Genomic DNA, 18,378 nt, shown 5'->3' on the forward strand with positions numbered 1-18,378 from the left:
CTCACTGTTGCGTTCATGTTTTTGTTTATTAAAGGAGACATATGTTTTAAGGATCATAATTCTATTTTGGCTCACTACTAGAGGTTTAGGTATTTAGTAAAGAGGTTTATATGCTTCAATGCTCAAAAAACACATCTCAAACTGTCCAGTGCTGCAGCACTGTGTCCCCCTCTGTCTGAATTGCTCTGTTTTAGCTCCTGTCTCTTTAAGGGCCTGTCCTCCTGAACACCCACTCTCCTCTGATTGGTCAGCTCACACATGCCTGAGCCAGCACTGCTAACGACAACAGCTGTGCTAAATCAATTCTTACGTGCCAAACTAGCAGCGAGGCATAAATTATTCAAATGTGTGACATGGTGACGTAGTGTGATGTCACAAAGTCACAGAATTAAAGGCGGGACTACTGACGGGGCGTTTCAGGAGCAATGTTTTCTGTGGGACAGAGGAGCTTCTGTTGGTGCGAACTTTGACCTTTTTGAACTTTCAAGATCTTTTACATGCACAAAAACATAAAACACTAAAGGACAGGAAAAAACGAAAACGCGTAATAGATCTCCTTTAAGTTTGTGATGAACCCCTGGACCTGCCTCTCTGAGTGAGGGGTATTCAGCTGGTTGCAATCTGCAACTTCACCGCTACATGCTGCTAAACACCACACACCGATCCTTTCATATCCACACTCCTTAGTTTTCTCTGCTACCCCCATCACAATAATTAGTGGTGTAGCAAATTATCATTTCAAAAGTGCATACATTAACACATAATTGGTCCTAGTCTGTCACATTTAATTGCCCTTTTTAGAGATCTTGCAGCCTTGCACCTAACCCCTGGCTCTCTAAGAGTCTGTTTGAAAGTTACAAGACTCAACTTTCCATGCAAGCATTTCCACTTTTGATATAATGAAGAGAGAAAATTTTACAACATTAAATGTGAATGCTAGTCAGTTGCCTTGCATTTCTGCTTCTCTCTCCCATCATGTGTAAGGAGGATGCTCGTCCTTAATTACGTAGCCTGTCAAAATCAACGTGGTGCCGAATGGCATCTCAACAACCAGGGGCGCTTTAAGCTTGAATGAAACAACGGCATACGTAGGCCTACATTAAATAGGAGTGGTCACATCAAAATCAATGCTTGTACAGGAGGGATGTAGCCTAAGAGAGTGTCTTTAATTCTCCTTCTCATTTCCTTGCAGTGAATCTGTGATTCGTAGAGGGGGTAGAGTGAGGGCAGGTTGTCACCTAGTTAACCAATTGTGGATGGTGTGGTTCTCTGGGACAAATAGAGAATAACAGTATAAAAATGCTAAAATGGGTCGCCAAATATACTTTGGTGGCCGTTAATATACCTGGGCAGCCCATCCAAGTAAATTCTATGTGTGGGAGACACTGGGAGGGATGCAATCACCAAATAATCATGTCCCTTTAAGTAAAATTATCACATTACTTTAGAAATACTCAAAAGCCTATTAGTGCAATAACTTTTCAGTCTATATGAAGACGTTATGGCTTGTACATCTTTTAAAGGCTCAACTTATGAATCAGCTTGCAGATTCAAGTGTCCGAGCACAGCATAGCCGCAAAGGTAGGCCAACTCTCAGAAGTATTCATCAGTGTACCTGGCCAAAGAGACCCACAGCATATGTGCTCTGCCATCTGCTGTGTCCCATGGTTCCCCCTGACAAACTTTTTATGGATTCACACTCGGAGCCACACTCAGCCCTAATGAGATCAGCATTCCTCGTGTCAGTGCAGTACAGTTCCTTCTTCTTCCTTGTCACATCATTTCATCACCAAAAGGCAACTGCAAATTCATCTAGGTTTTGGCAGCTTTTTTTTTTTTAGACACAATCCTACGCTTACTACAGTGTTTCAGTCAGACTTTGACATTTCCTTAATATTTAGGGTCAATTTTAGGTCAACAAAAACTTTTGACATCTTAAAATTTAGTCAGAAATACACCCTCCAGATTATTAAGTAAACAGGGTCCAAGTATCTGCCTATTTTTCCTACCAAACCCTGTTGTTGCTATCATGCATTTTATCTGCCATCCCATCGTCTCACTTTATCCAAGCTCTGAAAATGATCAGATTTATTGCTTCCCTGGTGCTCCAGGTGATACAGACATGACAAATGATTGCAAAAAAATGGTTTTCTGGCCAATAAAAGACATCCCGTTGTCATCAATCATGCTGGTGATTTGGGATTTATCCTTCCTCATTTAGCAAATAAAGTCACTTATTGAAAGAAAATGTGAAAAACAATTAAACCTTAATGAAAACCAGTGACTTTGTTTTCATTTCTTACATTTTGCTTCGCTTACTGTGGTCTGAAGTGGCTCCCTTGACATTTGCTTAGGTTTGTTTAACAGGATCGGTCTTCAACCAGGCTGAACTGCACACAAATTATTTCACTTATTTCCAATCCAAAAAACATACTCCTTATATCTAGAGTCTGTGTTTTTTTGTCAGAATGTGTCACTTCCTCAATATTTTCGGTCAATTTTAAGTCAACAAAAATCAGGCATCTTAGGTTTTAATCATCATTAGTCAGAATCCAGACTATTAAGTAAACAGGGTCCAAGTATCTGCCTGTCGTTCCTACCAAACCCTGTTGTTGCCATCTTGCATTTTATCTGCCATCCCATCCTCTCACTTTAGCCAAGCTCTGAAAATGTTTGGATTGATAGCTTCACTGGTGCTCCGGGTGATACAGCCATAACAAAAGATTGCAAGAAATGGTTTTCTGAGTAATAAAAGACATCCTGTTCTCACCACTCATCTTGGTGATGTGGGATTTATCCTCCTTGATTGAGCAAAGAAAGTAATTTGCTGGAAGAAAATGCTTAAAAACAAGAAAACCTTTATGGAAAACAAGTGAAATTAAGCAATTTGATTCCATTTCTTTTTTTTTCGATTTGGCATCGCTTACTTTGGTATGAAGTGGCTCCTTTGACGGTTGCTTAGGTTAGTTTAGCTCAAGAAAAAAGAAAAAGGTTGGATAATCCAATTCCCTGCCTTGCCGATGGTTAACAGGATTGGTCTTCGACCAGGCTCAGCTGCACACCAATTACTTAATTTATTTCCAATCCAAAATACATGTGAAAATACAAAAACTTATTAACAATCTTAAGTGAACAGGGTCCAAGTATCTGAAATCTGGAAATCTACCCCCCCTGGTGCCCCTATGTTTGGAAAAACGCTGCGCAAGTGCCCCCCAGGTTGCCCCTCCAGTGGACAAAACATGGTTAAGTGCCCCTCTCTCTGAGTCCACTACTGCTGTTCATCATATAGACAGCTTCCGTACGCCTTTTCGATTTTCACTGGAAGTTATTCCTGATAAACATCTCGTTGTAAAGTTTGACATTTCGGCTGAAATCCACAGCCTGGGCACAAACACAAAGCAGCCTGCACTTTAAAACACTACGGCAGCAGAGAGGAAGCAAATTAATGAGGCTGGCTAACTCGGGACATATGCCTCGGCAGGCTAAGTGTGAACAAATGCACGACCAGATGAATTAATGAATTAGTCCGTCTGCGAGGGAGTAAGTGGGTGGATAATATTACTGTACGAATTAATTCATGTGCTAGTTGCATTCTGGCTTCATGAGCATCATATCTAGGAACGGTGCACTGTAAGGGTCTCATTATATTTGACCCTAACAGATGAAGTGTGCTCACGCCTTTCACTTCCTTGTTAGATCTAACTCAAGAGGTTAGCCAGAGGTGGATGTAAATCACTATTCTATGCAACACTCATCATATTAGCTCAATGTCATATGCTTTCAGACATCCAGGGTACTAAATGTACAAAGTTTGAGTGTAGTAGACATTCATACATTTTCTCTTTCACCCCTCAGACTGTATAGCACACTCACACATGCCCCCCAACTGATGGATAATCAGACTTCGACAAGGAAACTACATCATATCCTGAGGAGCCGCTCTGCTTGAGGATGAAATGCAATCCATATGAACATCAGTATGGATCTATAAATCTGTGTATTCCACACAGTCTTTCCTTCGTGCTTTTAATAACGTCTCCAGAGGGTTTGTGTACAGAATAGCCAAGTTTCTCGCTCAAGTTAGAGCTTGCATCAATCACAACTGAATGACATTATTCCTATCACATTTTGGGTCATGTCAGAAGTCATAATGAAAGGCATGCTCGCGTTTTAAATAACTGGGGGATGCTGATACAGAGGAGTATATGTCCTTGGGTGAATGAGGACAGGTTCAAAAGGAAATGAATTCTCACTGACATAAAACAGTCTACAATAACAGCAGCACAGTACAATGGTATGATGGTATTCTTCATCCTCGGGAGAGTCGGCGTGAAGGGAAAAAGGACAGGAATAAAGATGTTGGAACAGTTTCATACTCCTAGCAAATGTGTCACTATATTTTTTTCCCCCAAATGTGTCAAGATATTCCACTGCAACATGCCATGTGCAAGGCTGTGTGCATGATAAAACAGCCACGGCTTGATTCAACGGTACGCTTTTTCATATTGAAATATTTTTAAATGGGTGGTAAAAAAAAACGTCTTTGAGGAGAGAAATATAAATGCACAACTGCCCTCTGTCACCGCAGAAAAATATTTTTAAGAGGCTTTGAAGGAAGTGTTGTGGAGGAATAGGTTTTCTAAACAATATATTTTGTTTGCAAGTCAATCGTTCCCAAAACTAGGCTTCGCTGTGACATTGGAACATAAAACTGCCTCTGAAGCTGCAACTGATACCTGCTGCTTTGAGTTCAAAGAGGATGATTCTGGGTTTTTCTCATACAGGGATGTTTAAAGTGATTACAGCCCACTTGAGCTGAACACATAATTAGATCAATGATTACTTGATCTTCAAATAATTAATCGGTAACAATTTTGATTTGGGTTAGCAATTGATTAGAGTTTTTGGATTTTAATAATAATAAAAAAAAGTAGCTGTTTCTGGTCAATGCACTGAGTCTCCATGTCCAGTTTGTTTTGGATCGGTTACACTGAGCAGCAGTGTTGCTTTTCTGCTATCTGTGTGTTTGTTTCAATTATGGCGTCGGCAAAGTTTGTGCATGCAGATGCAGCGACTGGTAGCGCCTTCAAATTTTGCTACATTTTCTGTTTTTAAACTTTTGGGGCTTAATTGCTGAAACACCTATTGCCTATGGCAGAAATACTTTCATCAGCATTGGAGAAGAAAGCACAGGCTTTGGATTAAGAGCAGCAGACACTGAGACGATATCTTGCTAATGTCTGGTCACCGGAAATGGACAAATGGGACTCTCTGACACTGTTCAAGCAACCAGCAACCAAAAACTGTTGTTTCCGCATCTTTACAGAGACCTGTCTCCAACTCAACATCCTGGTTCAAACTGGTGCACTCAACAGGTGAACCGTGTTCAGAGCCGACGAGGAGAGGCAGACTGCCAACCATATTGTCATTCACCCTGGTCCAAATTTGTTTCAAGCTTCAGAGACCAAACATAAATAAGTTTTTGACACCTGTTCTGGAAACAAAGACACTTTTAAACCTGGCATGGGGCCCGCTTCCTTCGCTAGTGACTGTAGCCAGAGTTTTCTCGGCTGAGTGAGACAGTTGGAGATTGCCGTCAGTGCGACAGCGAGAGGAAGCGATGATTCTCCCTGCTCGCTTGAGCAAGTCGACTTTCCTGCTACAGGGCAGCCTTCCTGAACCCGCCCCACCAAACCCCCTATATCGTCATCATCATGATGTCTCAGTGTGGACATCATCATTTACCAATTTGCAACCCATTTCTGCTAAACCACAGATAAGTTCAAACTGGGCATTCCTTTATGTTGCAACTTTACCTTCGCTTAGGTTGAATGTTCTGTTTCTCTCTCTGTGCTTATGTTCTTCTTAGGTTTAGGCACAAAACCACTTGGTTAGGGTAAGAAAAACATCACAGTTTGGCTTAAAATACAGATTTTGGTCACCGTGATCACAGACGGAGATGGACCAACTTCCCGTAAAAAAACATCCGCCTTTCACGCCACAAAAATGGCCTCGAAATATCCCCAGGTGTCCAGGTGTGTGACTGAAACTGCTGTTGGCCTTTTGGCCGCCTTGTTGTCTGTAATAACGCCACCTCCCAATGTGAAAGTCAGCTAATAAGCATATAATGTGAACTTGATTTGCCACGTTTGCCACAAATGTCAACCTCAGCATCTGTGGTTTGAAGGAACACTGACTGCTGACAGTATATCCTGGAGACTGGGCTGCAATTCGGTAGACATCGCCCACCTTAACTTTGCTATCTGAATGTTTCTGTCAATAAGCCAACCTCCAGCGTGTTAAATATGAAGATTTGCTCCTTGGGCTCTGGAAAATTGTGATGTGGAGTATTTGCTATTTTTAACAGACCAAATGATTCATTGAGAAAATATTCAGCAGATAAATATATTATAAAGAAAATGTTTCAGCCCTGCTGTATATTGTACAGTGAGACAATCGCCTGCATGTGAAAAAAACCCAGTAAGACTGGACTTATCCTTGTATAAATCTTTGCCAAGAAGATAAATATACAACCCAAGAAGTACAACATGTTTGACCTCGAGGGTAATAGCCGTGGAATATTCATGTACCATACCCTTCTGCAAGGTGCAGCAATATCATTACAGCTGAGATTAATGTATGGATTTCCCTAACACTATGTGCAGCACATTTAGGAATGACAAGCGCGGCATAATCAGCACATGTAGCACTATGCCTAGGCTTTGATATTTATTGAGGAGTATCTAATAAAAAAGTCTTGTGGAGGCACTTGGAGCCGGTTGTGGATACTCGATCCACATGGGCAGCACGCCTAGAAGCCCCTGAGAACGAGGCGCGAGCAGGCAAGCCACTCTCTTCTGCGTCAGCCTGCTAAGTGGAGCATGGCAGAGGATTGCACTACAGGTAGCAGCTGGTGGCTGTTTGGAGCCCTGCAGGGCCTTGAGACCGGCACTGATCATTACCTTTCACTCAGCATTTACAGCTTAGTTTACCCACACTGGCCATTATTAGCCCTGATACCTTGTTACAGTGGAAGTGTCCTCCGGTCAACAGAGTGCTTAACTGGGAGCAAGAGGACACAGCTGAACTGCACAACAACGGCTCGCTCAGACACACCACACCGGAGCGTCCTCAGGAGCAGCGTAATGGCAAACATCCTCTCCAGTTGCACATCATGTCTAGTCAGACGTTGTCAACAAGACAGGAGTGGCAGACGGGTAGCTAAAGATAGATCCAACGACAGCAACGAGGCATTTGAGGGGGGGCTTTGTTTCACGGTGGCTAGGTTTTGACAGGCAGATGAGGTGTCGGGGAAAAAGCACCAGCTATACGTCACAGCCAAAAGCTACAAATTTGATCCACATGTCAATGAAGAAGCGCACGTTGATCCTGAGGATTTGTTTTCTGAAAGTCAGCGAGGATCAGCGGGTGGCGTGAAAAAAAAAAAAAAAAAAGTCAACTACTGGAAAGCGTGTAAACAATGCTGAAAAATAAATAAATAAATCAGACAAGGCAGTCAGGTATCAAGTAAGAGATATGTGCCAAAAATGTCTGAATAACAACACCAGTCATCTGATAATCTCACAGAACAACATAACTCTGGTGGCATTTTATGATTTGGGATTTGCGGGCGAGAAAAATATGACAGTCAATATCACAATTTATCCAGAAGTAACACCTCTCAACTACCTTCCACTTCGATGTGGGGACATGAATAAGTCCATTTTGAGCTTGAACAGATAGATTTTGACTGATTTGGTTGAAATAGAGAGAGATGTAACCCACCGAAAGGAGCTGAATGCTATTTTTGTAATAAATCAAGCATGCAGCACTCATGTATATGTCGTCTATACTGGTCAAAAGTATTTTAAAGACAAGGAAGAAAGAAAAGAAAACAGGATCGGTAGTGGAAATGTGTTTATGCCAGCTTCTTAAGTGAGGAATGAAAAAAAGCGCCTTCTCAATGGCTCCAGGTTAGAATTTAATTGGACAGTTGTTGACAGGAACTAATAGATCAAAATAACATCTATTCAATCTCTGGTTGACAGCGTGAGCACTCATTCTTTCACATTTCAAATGATTCTTAAACCATTAAACAGCTATTGCCACGTCGTCTCAGGAGAATCACTTCAATCCATTTCCTTGTTTTTCACAGTCGATTTATCTCAAATGAGTTTTCACAAACATTAATTCTTCATGGCTGTGTTCGCAGCATCATTCCTCCACTAACCTATATGTTAACAGCTGCTTATCAACGCATGCTGGGCTTACAGTATTTGGTCAAGCCTCAATAGACTACAGTACTATCTCTTTCATGTGCTTGTAAAGCTTTGTTGCCATATTGAAGCAAATTAAATGTAACTTAAAATGAATTATGATTTCCTTTTTCATAGAATATGCTCTGTGAATTAGCGAAACAAACAGAATCTTTAATAGAATCTCATCTGATTTTAAACAGTGCAGGCTGTTTTAACATTACAGCAATTGGAGTTATGAGCAGCAGCGAGTTGGACATAAACCCTGCTGAAGGCCAAAAAACAGAATAAACAGTTTGGGTCACAGACAGGATTAAGGTTTAGAAATATTATCCACAAGCTACTTCTGCTGTTAAAAAAACAGTAGCCCCCCGAAGACGTGAGTTTTCAAAAGAAAACCCAAACACGTCAAAATTCACATCTGAAGATATCTAACTTTTGAGAGCTTAAACAGAATTGTTGCGTAGACTGAAGGCTGACAGAATCAAATAACTTGGGTTTTGGACTGCTGGTCAGACAACAAAACTAATAGCATCATGAAGGCTGTATAACTGACATGGACATGCTGTGAATATTAACTAATGAATTCAAGCAAAAAACAAAACAAAAAACCTCCAAAAGAACAGATACTGTACGAGTAAGAAATGAAGGAAAATGGAAGAAAATATGATCAATACTTTATGAAAAACACCTGCTCCTCTCGTGCGTGTAAAGAAATGTCAGTAGAATGCAGTGTAGACACGTCTCTGACTAAAGGTCAACAGCACATTAGCTTCACAATGGTATGCCCCAGAAAACTTCGTATTTCTCACTCACATTAAAGCAGCTACAAGAAGTTTTCAATCTATTGACTCTGGCGACCCCTGTGGACAAAAGAGGTATCAACACCATCACCTCCTGTTGAAAAGATCTTGATCCGGATAGCCTGTGCATTGGTTTTGGAAGCAAGTGAAAGAAAGACGCAACGTATATCTGATTCTGTTTTCTTTTTTTAAACATAGTTGTTTGCAGGATGTATAGCAATGTGGAAATGTATGGCCATCATTATATTACAGTTATTAAAGGGGCAATATGTTATAATTTTAGTTGAAAACATTAAGAAAATCAATTAGGATCATCCTATTATCACATTTGAATAAATAGCAGTTTTGACATTATGATGTCTATGTAATGTGTTGGAGAGCTATCTACTACAGTTAGCATGCTAACCAGCTAGCCCCGGCCCATCCCAGTTTAGTGGTGGAAACACTAACTCTCCCCTGGTTCCCGAGCTCCCGAGCTAGCTGCATGGCTAACTGAGCTAACAAGCTAACGGCAGCTACAGTTAGCAGCAGTTAGCTGTCACTCTCGTGATATGCTGCCCTTATTTGTTTTGAGTATGAATTTGACAGAAAGTCAATACATGATACATTGACAGAAATTCTTACATATTGCACAGTGGCGTTCATACTGTAAGCCTACAGCTAAAACTAAGTTCACGCTTCAGGATTTTGACCCTGATTTTCCATTCGCCGACTGTTTTTGGAGATTGCTGACAAAAAGCCAGAGATCAGAGGCAAGCCATGTGCGACGATCAACATGTGAGAACTGTTCAAAGACACGATCCAGGAGCTTGTCGTCTGCTTGCTGTTGCATTGCCACTCCCTGCAGGATGTCCAGCAGGCTAATTTGGTTAAGGGCACGCTCACACTCGGTCCAGTTGCTCCGTATCGTGCACAATTGTCCCTCCTCCCCAGTCCCCCGCTGGCCTGCGCTCACACTGCTCTGGCCGCAACCGGGCCTGAGCACGGTTATCTCTAGTACATACATCATCACAGAGAACATGACTAACTTAACTGACTTATTTGTGGCTTATTTTGTGTCGTTTTGGTCATAGACGGCCCTCTCACATGCCTGGATTTCTTGACTATTCAAGGCGGCGTAATACGCAGAACTATACTTCATGTCCATGCTGTGCACTCATGCTTGTGCTTGTGCTTGTGCATGAGCAATTGTACCACACCTCTTCCAACCATGCCAGGGCCAAGGAAGTGTACTGAGCACTCACACTAGTCAAACAAACTGGACTTTGGGGGTCAAACATGCCAGCCAATGAGAGCAGACACTCCTTTCCTTTTAGAGCCCGACCGATAAAGGATTTTTAAGGCCGATACCGATACAAATATTTGGTGATTTAAAAATCCGATATTCCGATATATCAGCCGATATATATATATATATATAAAAAAAAAATCCAGAAACGTGTAACAAAACATACAACAGATTTCCGTAACATTAGTTATTTGTAGTTATTTATGAGTCCTCACTGAAATAATATGATAATGCAGTTTAAAAATAAACTTGTTTGTTTTATTGTCACAACAGAACAGAGGAACATCAAAATTACTTGCTAATTCAGTTTCACTCTCGGCTTACATGTAACAGCAGCAAAACTGGACATGGTAGTCACAAATTTTGTCATGCTTATTTGAGTTAAGAGAACTGATGAGGATGTTCTTTTAATTGTCATTCAAGCAATGTATTTCTCGTGACAGTTGCCATGAACACACTCCACCGATGATCTCAGTCGTGGGTAACTGGTTCGCTCTGCCCGACTCTGGCTGGATCAGCTGGTTGTCGGGTTTGTGGCGTTCTAAACACGAGTGCCACCAACAGGGACGTTGTAGAGTGTCCTCTGGTGGACAAAATATGCAACGCCAACACTCATAACATGGTTGAAGGGTGTTTCATCCGTTCTTATTTTAATTTTTAAATATTCATTTATCGGCCATTATAAATGCCGATACCGATAGTTTGGAAAATGCCTAATATCGGCCGATAATATCGGCCAGCCGATATATCGGTCGGGCTCTATTTCCTTTCTCCCTCTCTCCTCTTATCATGCATCTATTTGTAAGGAGCAGGCACAGTAATAGCCTACAGTCTACAAGAATTCACATAAGCTTTTCAGTATTTGTAAGCGTTTCATCCTCGCTGTACCACAATTCAAGCAGGCAGTTTTACGACTTCAGTGAAAAAATAATCCACGCTGCCTGTGCATCCTAATCCGTCCTCTAACTCATAATCTTTTCTTTTTCTTCCTCGTCTTTTCACTGCAAATCAGCCCACAAACAACTTGGCCTTGTGTCATTCCCATGCCATGTCTCTGTGTGTGGATCCTATAATGTGTGACCCCCCCTCACTGATCAGTCATGTAGTGTGCAAAGCCCGACAACAAGACAGAAAGTTGTGTAGTGAGGCCGAGGCATAACAGATTCACAGCTCAGTAGTAGTAATATTATTATGCAAGCTAAAGTTGTCGACAATCCCTTGTAATACTATGTCTTAATATTAATCAATCAGCAGCAAGATATAGCTCAGTAGCAAAGCCAATATAAACGTTACATTATAAGCCAGCTGTTGCTGCCGTCTGCTGCTGTACCACTACGGACTACAGAGCAGCGTCTTTCCTCAGGATGTGAGACCCCTCAATTCATCCTCAGGGATTTTGTGGTGGTATGTTTTTTTTTTTGTTTTTTTTTTAAGTAGCAATTAGTTTTAAGGAATTACTCGAGGCATACATTGAGTGTGTAATGTTAGCAGATATGCTGTCAAGAGAAAGAGAAAGTGCGTGTGCAACAATGAGTATGGAGTGCGCAGTAACGTCAGCTGTAAACTTGCAGTGTTTGTGTAAAGTTGGGCTATTTGTCTGAAAATAAATGCTTCAACTCCTCAAGACCAGAGCCAAGTTCTTTTGTCTCACTTGTCACCTTCTCATTAGAGTGAAGAGCGTTTAGCCCTGGAGTTAGCTATAACTTAAACCCATTCTCACTTGAAGGTCCAATTTGTAAGACAGTTGATTTTTGAGTCTCATTCCGGGCTCGTCAAATACTGACGCTTTGAAGTTGTAGGTCGGGTCGGCTGACGAGTTTGGAATGAGACTCAAAAATCAACTTTCTTTTAAAAATTGGACCTTTAGGTTGAAACACAAAAGAGACATTTTCCAGTGTTATTAAATGGAGATGGTTTCATAACTGCTTAAAAATTCCTTGTTTAAATATTCATGGCTACTTTATTGACATTAAATTCACAGCTATGGAAAACATTTTATAGTTACTAATTCAAGATTAACACTCTAGTTAATGTGCTTAATCATGACGTGTTGGTGCGGTTTAATCACATTTGCATGTGACTGCTAGCAGCTGAAGCAAACAACCTGCCATTAGATTTTGATTCAAACGGAAGGGCAAAGCCACAAATACAGAAATCTCACATGTGAACTTTATGTTTGTGCTCATGCAGAATCCCAAGAGAAAACCAAGTAAGAAGATAAGTTTTCATGGTCTTTCATGCATGCATGTATTGTGTGGGCAGTAAATTGTACAGATGTACCGAACACACCTCCACACTCATTCAGTATCATATACAACCTGATTTAATGGTAAATTAAAATGTATCTCATCAATTTAAAATGAGGCACACAAGTAAAATAAATGAATAAAAATGTTCACATCACACTTCCTTAAGCTTTTTGATATGCTTTAAGTGTTTTGTTGTTCTGCCTCCAATGCTGCAACCCTGAAACAATTGCAGGACACAATGTTTCCTGCAGCTCTCAGCGGGAACACCCGCAGAGAGAGCCCATCATGAGGCCATTTTGGCATTCATAAGCATGATTGATGACACAGAGATGGAGGCAGAGTTTGAGAAATCCCCTCTGCCGCCGGAAAAATGATGATTGTTTGGATTCTTCTCCCCTGATAGTGGCCCCCCTCTGCGTCTCAGTAGGACACATTCACATTACATTATAGAGCCCAATGCAGCCTCAAACGCTGGTACTACTGTAGACAAACTCAAACAATAACTATCAATCCCAGATGTCCAATTATCTGCAAATCTATCACAAATATTTTTATGTTTGATAAAGGAAATGCGAAAGCAAAAACACACCATAAACCCATTAAGCGCCCTCAGGACTTCCTTGGCAGATCTGCCTCCACATGTGTGACAGACAGGAAGGTCACAATGATCTGACAATACATCACAGCAATACTGCCGTATGCTGCAGGGGCTAACAAAGTCACCTGGCCATTCCGTCTCTAGGCACTCCCATTTAGCGCTTTTTAATCCTCCCCATCCCATTACATGACAGTAGAGAACCTGTGCACATTACACGCTTCAGCAGAGATCGTTTGCCTCAGTGTGCAGGCGGCCAAGTATCACATAAAATATCAGCACCGTTATTTCTGTCCCATCTCCATCTCCTGGCTGGGAGTAAACAGAGCCGGACGTCAAATGATAGCACAGAATATGACATGCTAAGAAGTTCCCATTGAATCCAGAAGTCTGCTGCATGACTCACTTTCCATATCTTGCCATCTTGTCTCAGACGTCGAGTTGAAACTGAGACGGCAGGGACATGACGGGGTGTAGGTCTGATCTTTAACCGGAGGATGAAGAAGTGGATTTTAAAGGCTAGGTGTTCCAGATTTAAAAAATAAAATAGATTTAAATAAAACCTTTGTTGAGGGACTTGCACTGGGCATTTTTTCGACATGCGAACAGTCAAAGACTTTTAGAGCAAACCTCAAGTTCATGCCCCCGTGGTTTCACCTCGTAGCTGTTGACAGCCTCCAGCCGCGGCCTGGTCAGCAGGCAGAAGCATCGCCTAAGTCTTGTGGAATTACTGCACCGACTGAGCCTTTAGGCTTTGGATCATAACAGCATTTCTGTCAATAACACTGACCCCACTGCTGTCATTCCACCTGACCTGGTCCCTTCTGTTTGACCAAACACCAACAACAAAAAAATCTGGGCTCCATAAGCTTTCCATGAAAAACATACTGTAGCAGTGCTTGAGCATTCTAAGTGGTGCTGAACACAATACTCGTGGAAAAATACCCTGCTGTTATTTCTGTTTTATATTTGTAATGGCTGCAATGAGTGCCTCAAATTGGCCATAAAGCCTGCCATAGGATCATAACTCGAAAGGCAAAGATTAGTGTAAATGTAGAATTTAACAGCAGTGTGATGGAATTAACTTGAGACAGATAATGTAAGTCACATAATTTTCTACAAAATATCGTCTTTGATGGCATCTTATATCAAAAGCTACAAGAGCACATACACATCCATCAGTCGGTACAATTTGATGTTGGAGGCTCCGCATATTTCATATAATGACAGAGATTTCGAGAAATCCGACTGCAAAGAGCAGTAATTTGACATGAATGTATGTAAAAGCATCATTTCCCATGGTGGACCAGTGGCATGAAGGCAGACGTGTTTGCCAGATCATCAGAGTTAATTGGGTGAGATGGCAGCTGTAAGTCTGACGGACTACAATAAGCTATAGGGGAAGCTTAAAGAGCCACGCTACACCGAGTACCACAAGGACCAACTGATCAACAAGTAGGGGAATATTAACTCCAATGTAATGTAATCACTGAAGAGGCTCGCCGTCTGCCATATGGACGCTCTTAACCCCTGCAGTGCCTCCTCCTAAACAGCTAATATTACAAACCTGCTGCATGAAAATAATGAATATAAAGGCTGCAGGAATGTGTTTTTTCTGTGGAGCAATTTGTCATTGAAATGCTCAAACAAGCACAGTATATCAAAAGGCAATGAAATGGATGAAATGTTCAAAGCACTGAGATCACTTTAATTGGAGAAACTGTGTTAATTCAATGATGATTCAGAACAGACAGTTTACGTTACTGTAAACCATGGATAGTACCTGTCATGGCACAAAACCACTGGATATTTTTAACAAGAACTCAATGTTTATACCTTTTTAAGCATGAAACCACTGGATATTCTTTATGAGAGATCACTGTTTGACACCGCGTTTAAACATTTTTAAGCATGAAACCACTGGATATCTTAAACGAGAGAACACTGTTCAACAGCCTGTTTTCAGAGACAATTCAGAACAGGCAATGAATGAAACAATGGCAGTTTACATTCCTGCAAACTATGGATAGGTTCAAATTTGTACCTGTCATAACATGAAACCGCTGGATTTTCAATGAGATCCCAGTGTTTCCCTCTTTTAAGCATGAAACCACTGGATTCTTTTAACAAGAGACCACTGTTCGACACTGCAGTCCAGATATTTTTAACAAAAAGAAAAGATGTTGGGACAATTTTTGGCTGAGTCTGTGGTGACAAAACCAGGTAAGCCAAAACATGATATTTTCTGAACCCAACCCCTGAGGTGGTTTTGGTCCTAAACCTAACCAGAACCGTTGATACAGCATTGTCACAGCATAAAGTTTAACCTTTAGAAAAATAAAGGTTTTTCAAAATAACCGTGGTTTTCAGAAACATTTATTCTTGAGATTTTGTTGTATTTAACCAAAAGATAAAATATCAAACGTCTCAATCATTAGTAGACTCAGTGGAATTAGTAAATCAATCTAAAATCGGCTCAAAATTATTAAACTTCAGAGTTTGAACAGCTCAGCTGCGTCTCTGCTCGGATACTTATTTCTTTATTGTAGTTTTTAAATGAACGTCTCTCCACTGTTACTCCAGTCTTGGCTTAGCTCGAATGCTGCGAGAGGCAATACGTTGCAGCCTGAAGGACATGCCCATCATCACTGTGCGAATGTGCTGAGCTGTTGATAATGCGTTGTCTCTCCAGCAGACATGTAAGGTTATGACTCTTTCAAAGACCAGATCAAAAGACAATTATTCAGGATGGCATCATTCGCAGATGAGAGAGATTGAATTTTTCACTCATTTGGGAGATTAGCTGTGATGTCAGAGTCACGGATCCAAAGGATTTAATCAGTTGGTTATTCAGCCCATCTCTGAACAGGTGTGCCTGTTATCAAATATGCAGGCTTTTACTTGTGCCAGATTTCCTGCTTTACAGAGAGAATCACTGGCACTGAAGCATAACAATGACCTGGAGAGACGACTCAGCTGGGGCACTACGAGAGAAAAAATCCCCACCTTTTAACAAAACCTAATTATTTTTCCTCAGATTCAGATTAAAATAATAACAATACAGTACAGTATGACAACAGATGATCATCATGTTACTAATTGTGTGGAAGCACATAACTGAACACACTGTATTCACTGACATGTAAAATATTATTGCTGAGGTTATTTTAATTAAAATGATCTCAACTGCTCAAACAGAATGTTTTAATATCCATGTCACAGTTAATGAATGTATTTACATCCAGTTATAGAGAATACAGATGTGTTTTGAAACTTGTAGGCTATTCATCTTCATTGTCGAATAATCCGTTAATCATTTTCTCGATTAACTTTGTTGCTTGGTCTTTGAAATGTGAGAAAATGGCGAAAAAGTGTTTCAACCCAAAGATATTGAGGTTAATCTCAGAGGAAGTGTAAAGAAACCAGAAAATATTCATGTTTAAGAAACTGGAATCAGATAATTGTGAAATGTTGTTCCTTAAAATTCAGACAAACCGATTAATCGATTACCAAAATAGTTGGCGATTAATTTAATAGTCGACAGCTAATCGGTCAAAGCTCTACTTTAGTTTCCTGAGAGCCGGTGGAGGATCCAACTAAACGTTTTCATACCTGTATCATTTGCATGAATGATTCATTCCACACAGGCTCTGGCGTCACAGGACCCATATGCAAACAGGCCTTAATATGCCATTCATTCAATAAGGTATTTAAAATAATTGCTCCTGAGGGTAATGGCTGAGATTATGCAGAACGACTGACTCGTGGTTATGGACTGCTGCTGCTGCTGCTGCTGCTGAGCCACTGCAGGAGCCAGCAGTTCCACTTCACCTTCTCACTTCATTTTCGCAGGACAGGAGTTAATCTGCAGAGTTGACCATTCATTATCTCTGCTTGGTTAGCACAGTCGGAGACCTCTGCCGGACACACGCAGACACATCTCTGCCACAGCTGCCTGGGGGGACTCTTTTTTTCCCTACATTCACTATACGCTGGCTGATGGTATAATGTTATCGCTGCATGAATACACGATCAGCAAACCAGTTCACGTAAACTGATAGCCCCGGGGTTGTGTGTTCAAATGAGGTTTTTTTTTCTCTCTCCTGATAACAGCAGGTCTGTCACTCCACTGAGGAGGGGAGCTGGGTGCAGGAGCTCATCCAGCAGGTCATAGGGCGATTTTAATTATTCATGTGTCTCTTGTTTAAAAGTTTGGTCAGACTGACTCTTGCGCAACTTTGTGCGTGACAGGTGGTTGATGCGTCTGATGCAGTCCCAGGAATGACTCTGCATCACACATGAGTTGCACGGATTTGTAACTTTTGAACGTTATTCCACAAAAGCCTTTATTATTAATATTATTATTGTAATTATTATTAAGTATGGGAATTGACGGCTTACCTGGGATCTCCTGAAGAGGAACATGTGCGAAGCTGAAGCCCTTCGCGGTGCAAGCCTCCCTCACCTCGCTGCAATTCCGCGCCTTAAAATCTGCCCTCGCCGCCACAGACAGCACAGAAAAAGTGCAAATGATGGTCTCTAGTCTAAGCATTGTTCACTTCTGAGAGGATCCTTTATTTGTTGAGGGGTCTCTGCAGTATCCTTGCTCGCAAAACTCCCCTGCGGTATCCGCAGGTAGCTACTTAAAAAGACTGGCCTTTTTAAAAAACGGTTGCAACTCAACTATTGGTGTCTACCAACACATTTTCTCCAAAGCAAAGCGGTTTCTGTCGTGAAAAGAAAAAAAAAAAAAAAAGTCCCCCCGGCGCAGCAGAAGAGAAGAAGACTGCGAGCGTGGAGGTGCCACATGAATCCGGGCGGTGCGTCTCTCTCCCCGCGTTACGCGCTGACTCAACTTCGCTCCGCAGACTGGAGCCGCTGCTGGCTGCGTTAAGGTGGAGGCGCTGTGTGGAGGGGAGCGCTCCGTGTGCACGTTACATATACTGGCGAGGCAAAGCGGGACACAAAATGTGGAGTGGAATCCAGCCTCGGTGGGGGCTGCAGGCTGGGACCTACCGATACAGATGTGGTGGACATAAATGGCACCGCCGAAATGTAAGAGTGCAAATCATATAGGCTCCTTCATATCAACCAGTGCATGACTCATGGTGATTCAATGCACGAATTAACGCAGGGTGTATCGGTCCTGCAACAAAAAGGTTAGTCAGTATCTTAACAGTATTTTACA

The 18,378-nt window shown here is 41.4% G+C and overlaps 1 protein-coding gene across 2 annotated transcripts in view; it reads right to left on the reverse strand.

Annotated features, from left to right (window-relative positions):
• gpc6b (glypican 6b) overlaps positions 1-18,066 on the reverse strand; it is a 149,719-nt gene extending 131,653 nt beyond the window's left edge. For both annotated transcript variants that reach the window (XM_084362758.1, XM_084362757.1), the window contains exon 1: positions 17,592-18,066. In XM_084362758.1, coding sequence (XP_084218884.1) covers positions 17,592-17,742 — 151 coding nt within the window. In that variant the 5' untranslated portion in view covers positions 17,743-18,066. The remainder of the gene's footprint in view (positions 1-17,591) is intronic.
• Between the last annotated feature and the right edge of the window lie 312 nt (positions 18,067-18,378).

This window comes from Pagrus pagrus, assembly GCF_965226575.1.
Source record: "Pagrus pagrus genome assembly, chromosome: 9".
NCBI lineage: Eukaryota > Metazoa > Chordata > Actinopteri > Spariformes > Sparidae > Pagrus > Pagrus pagrus.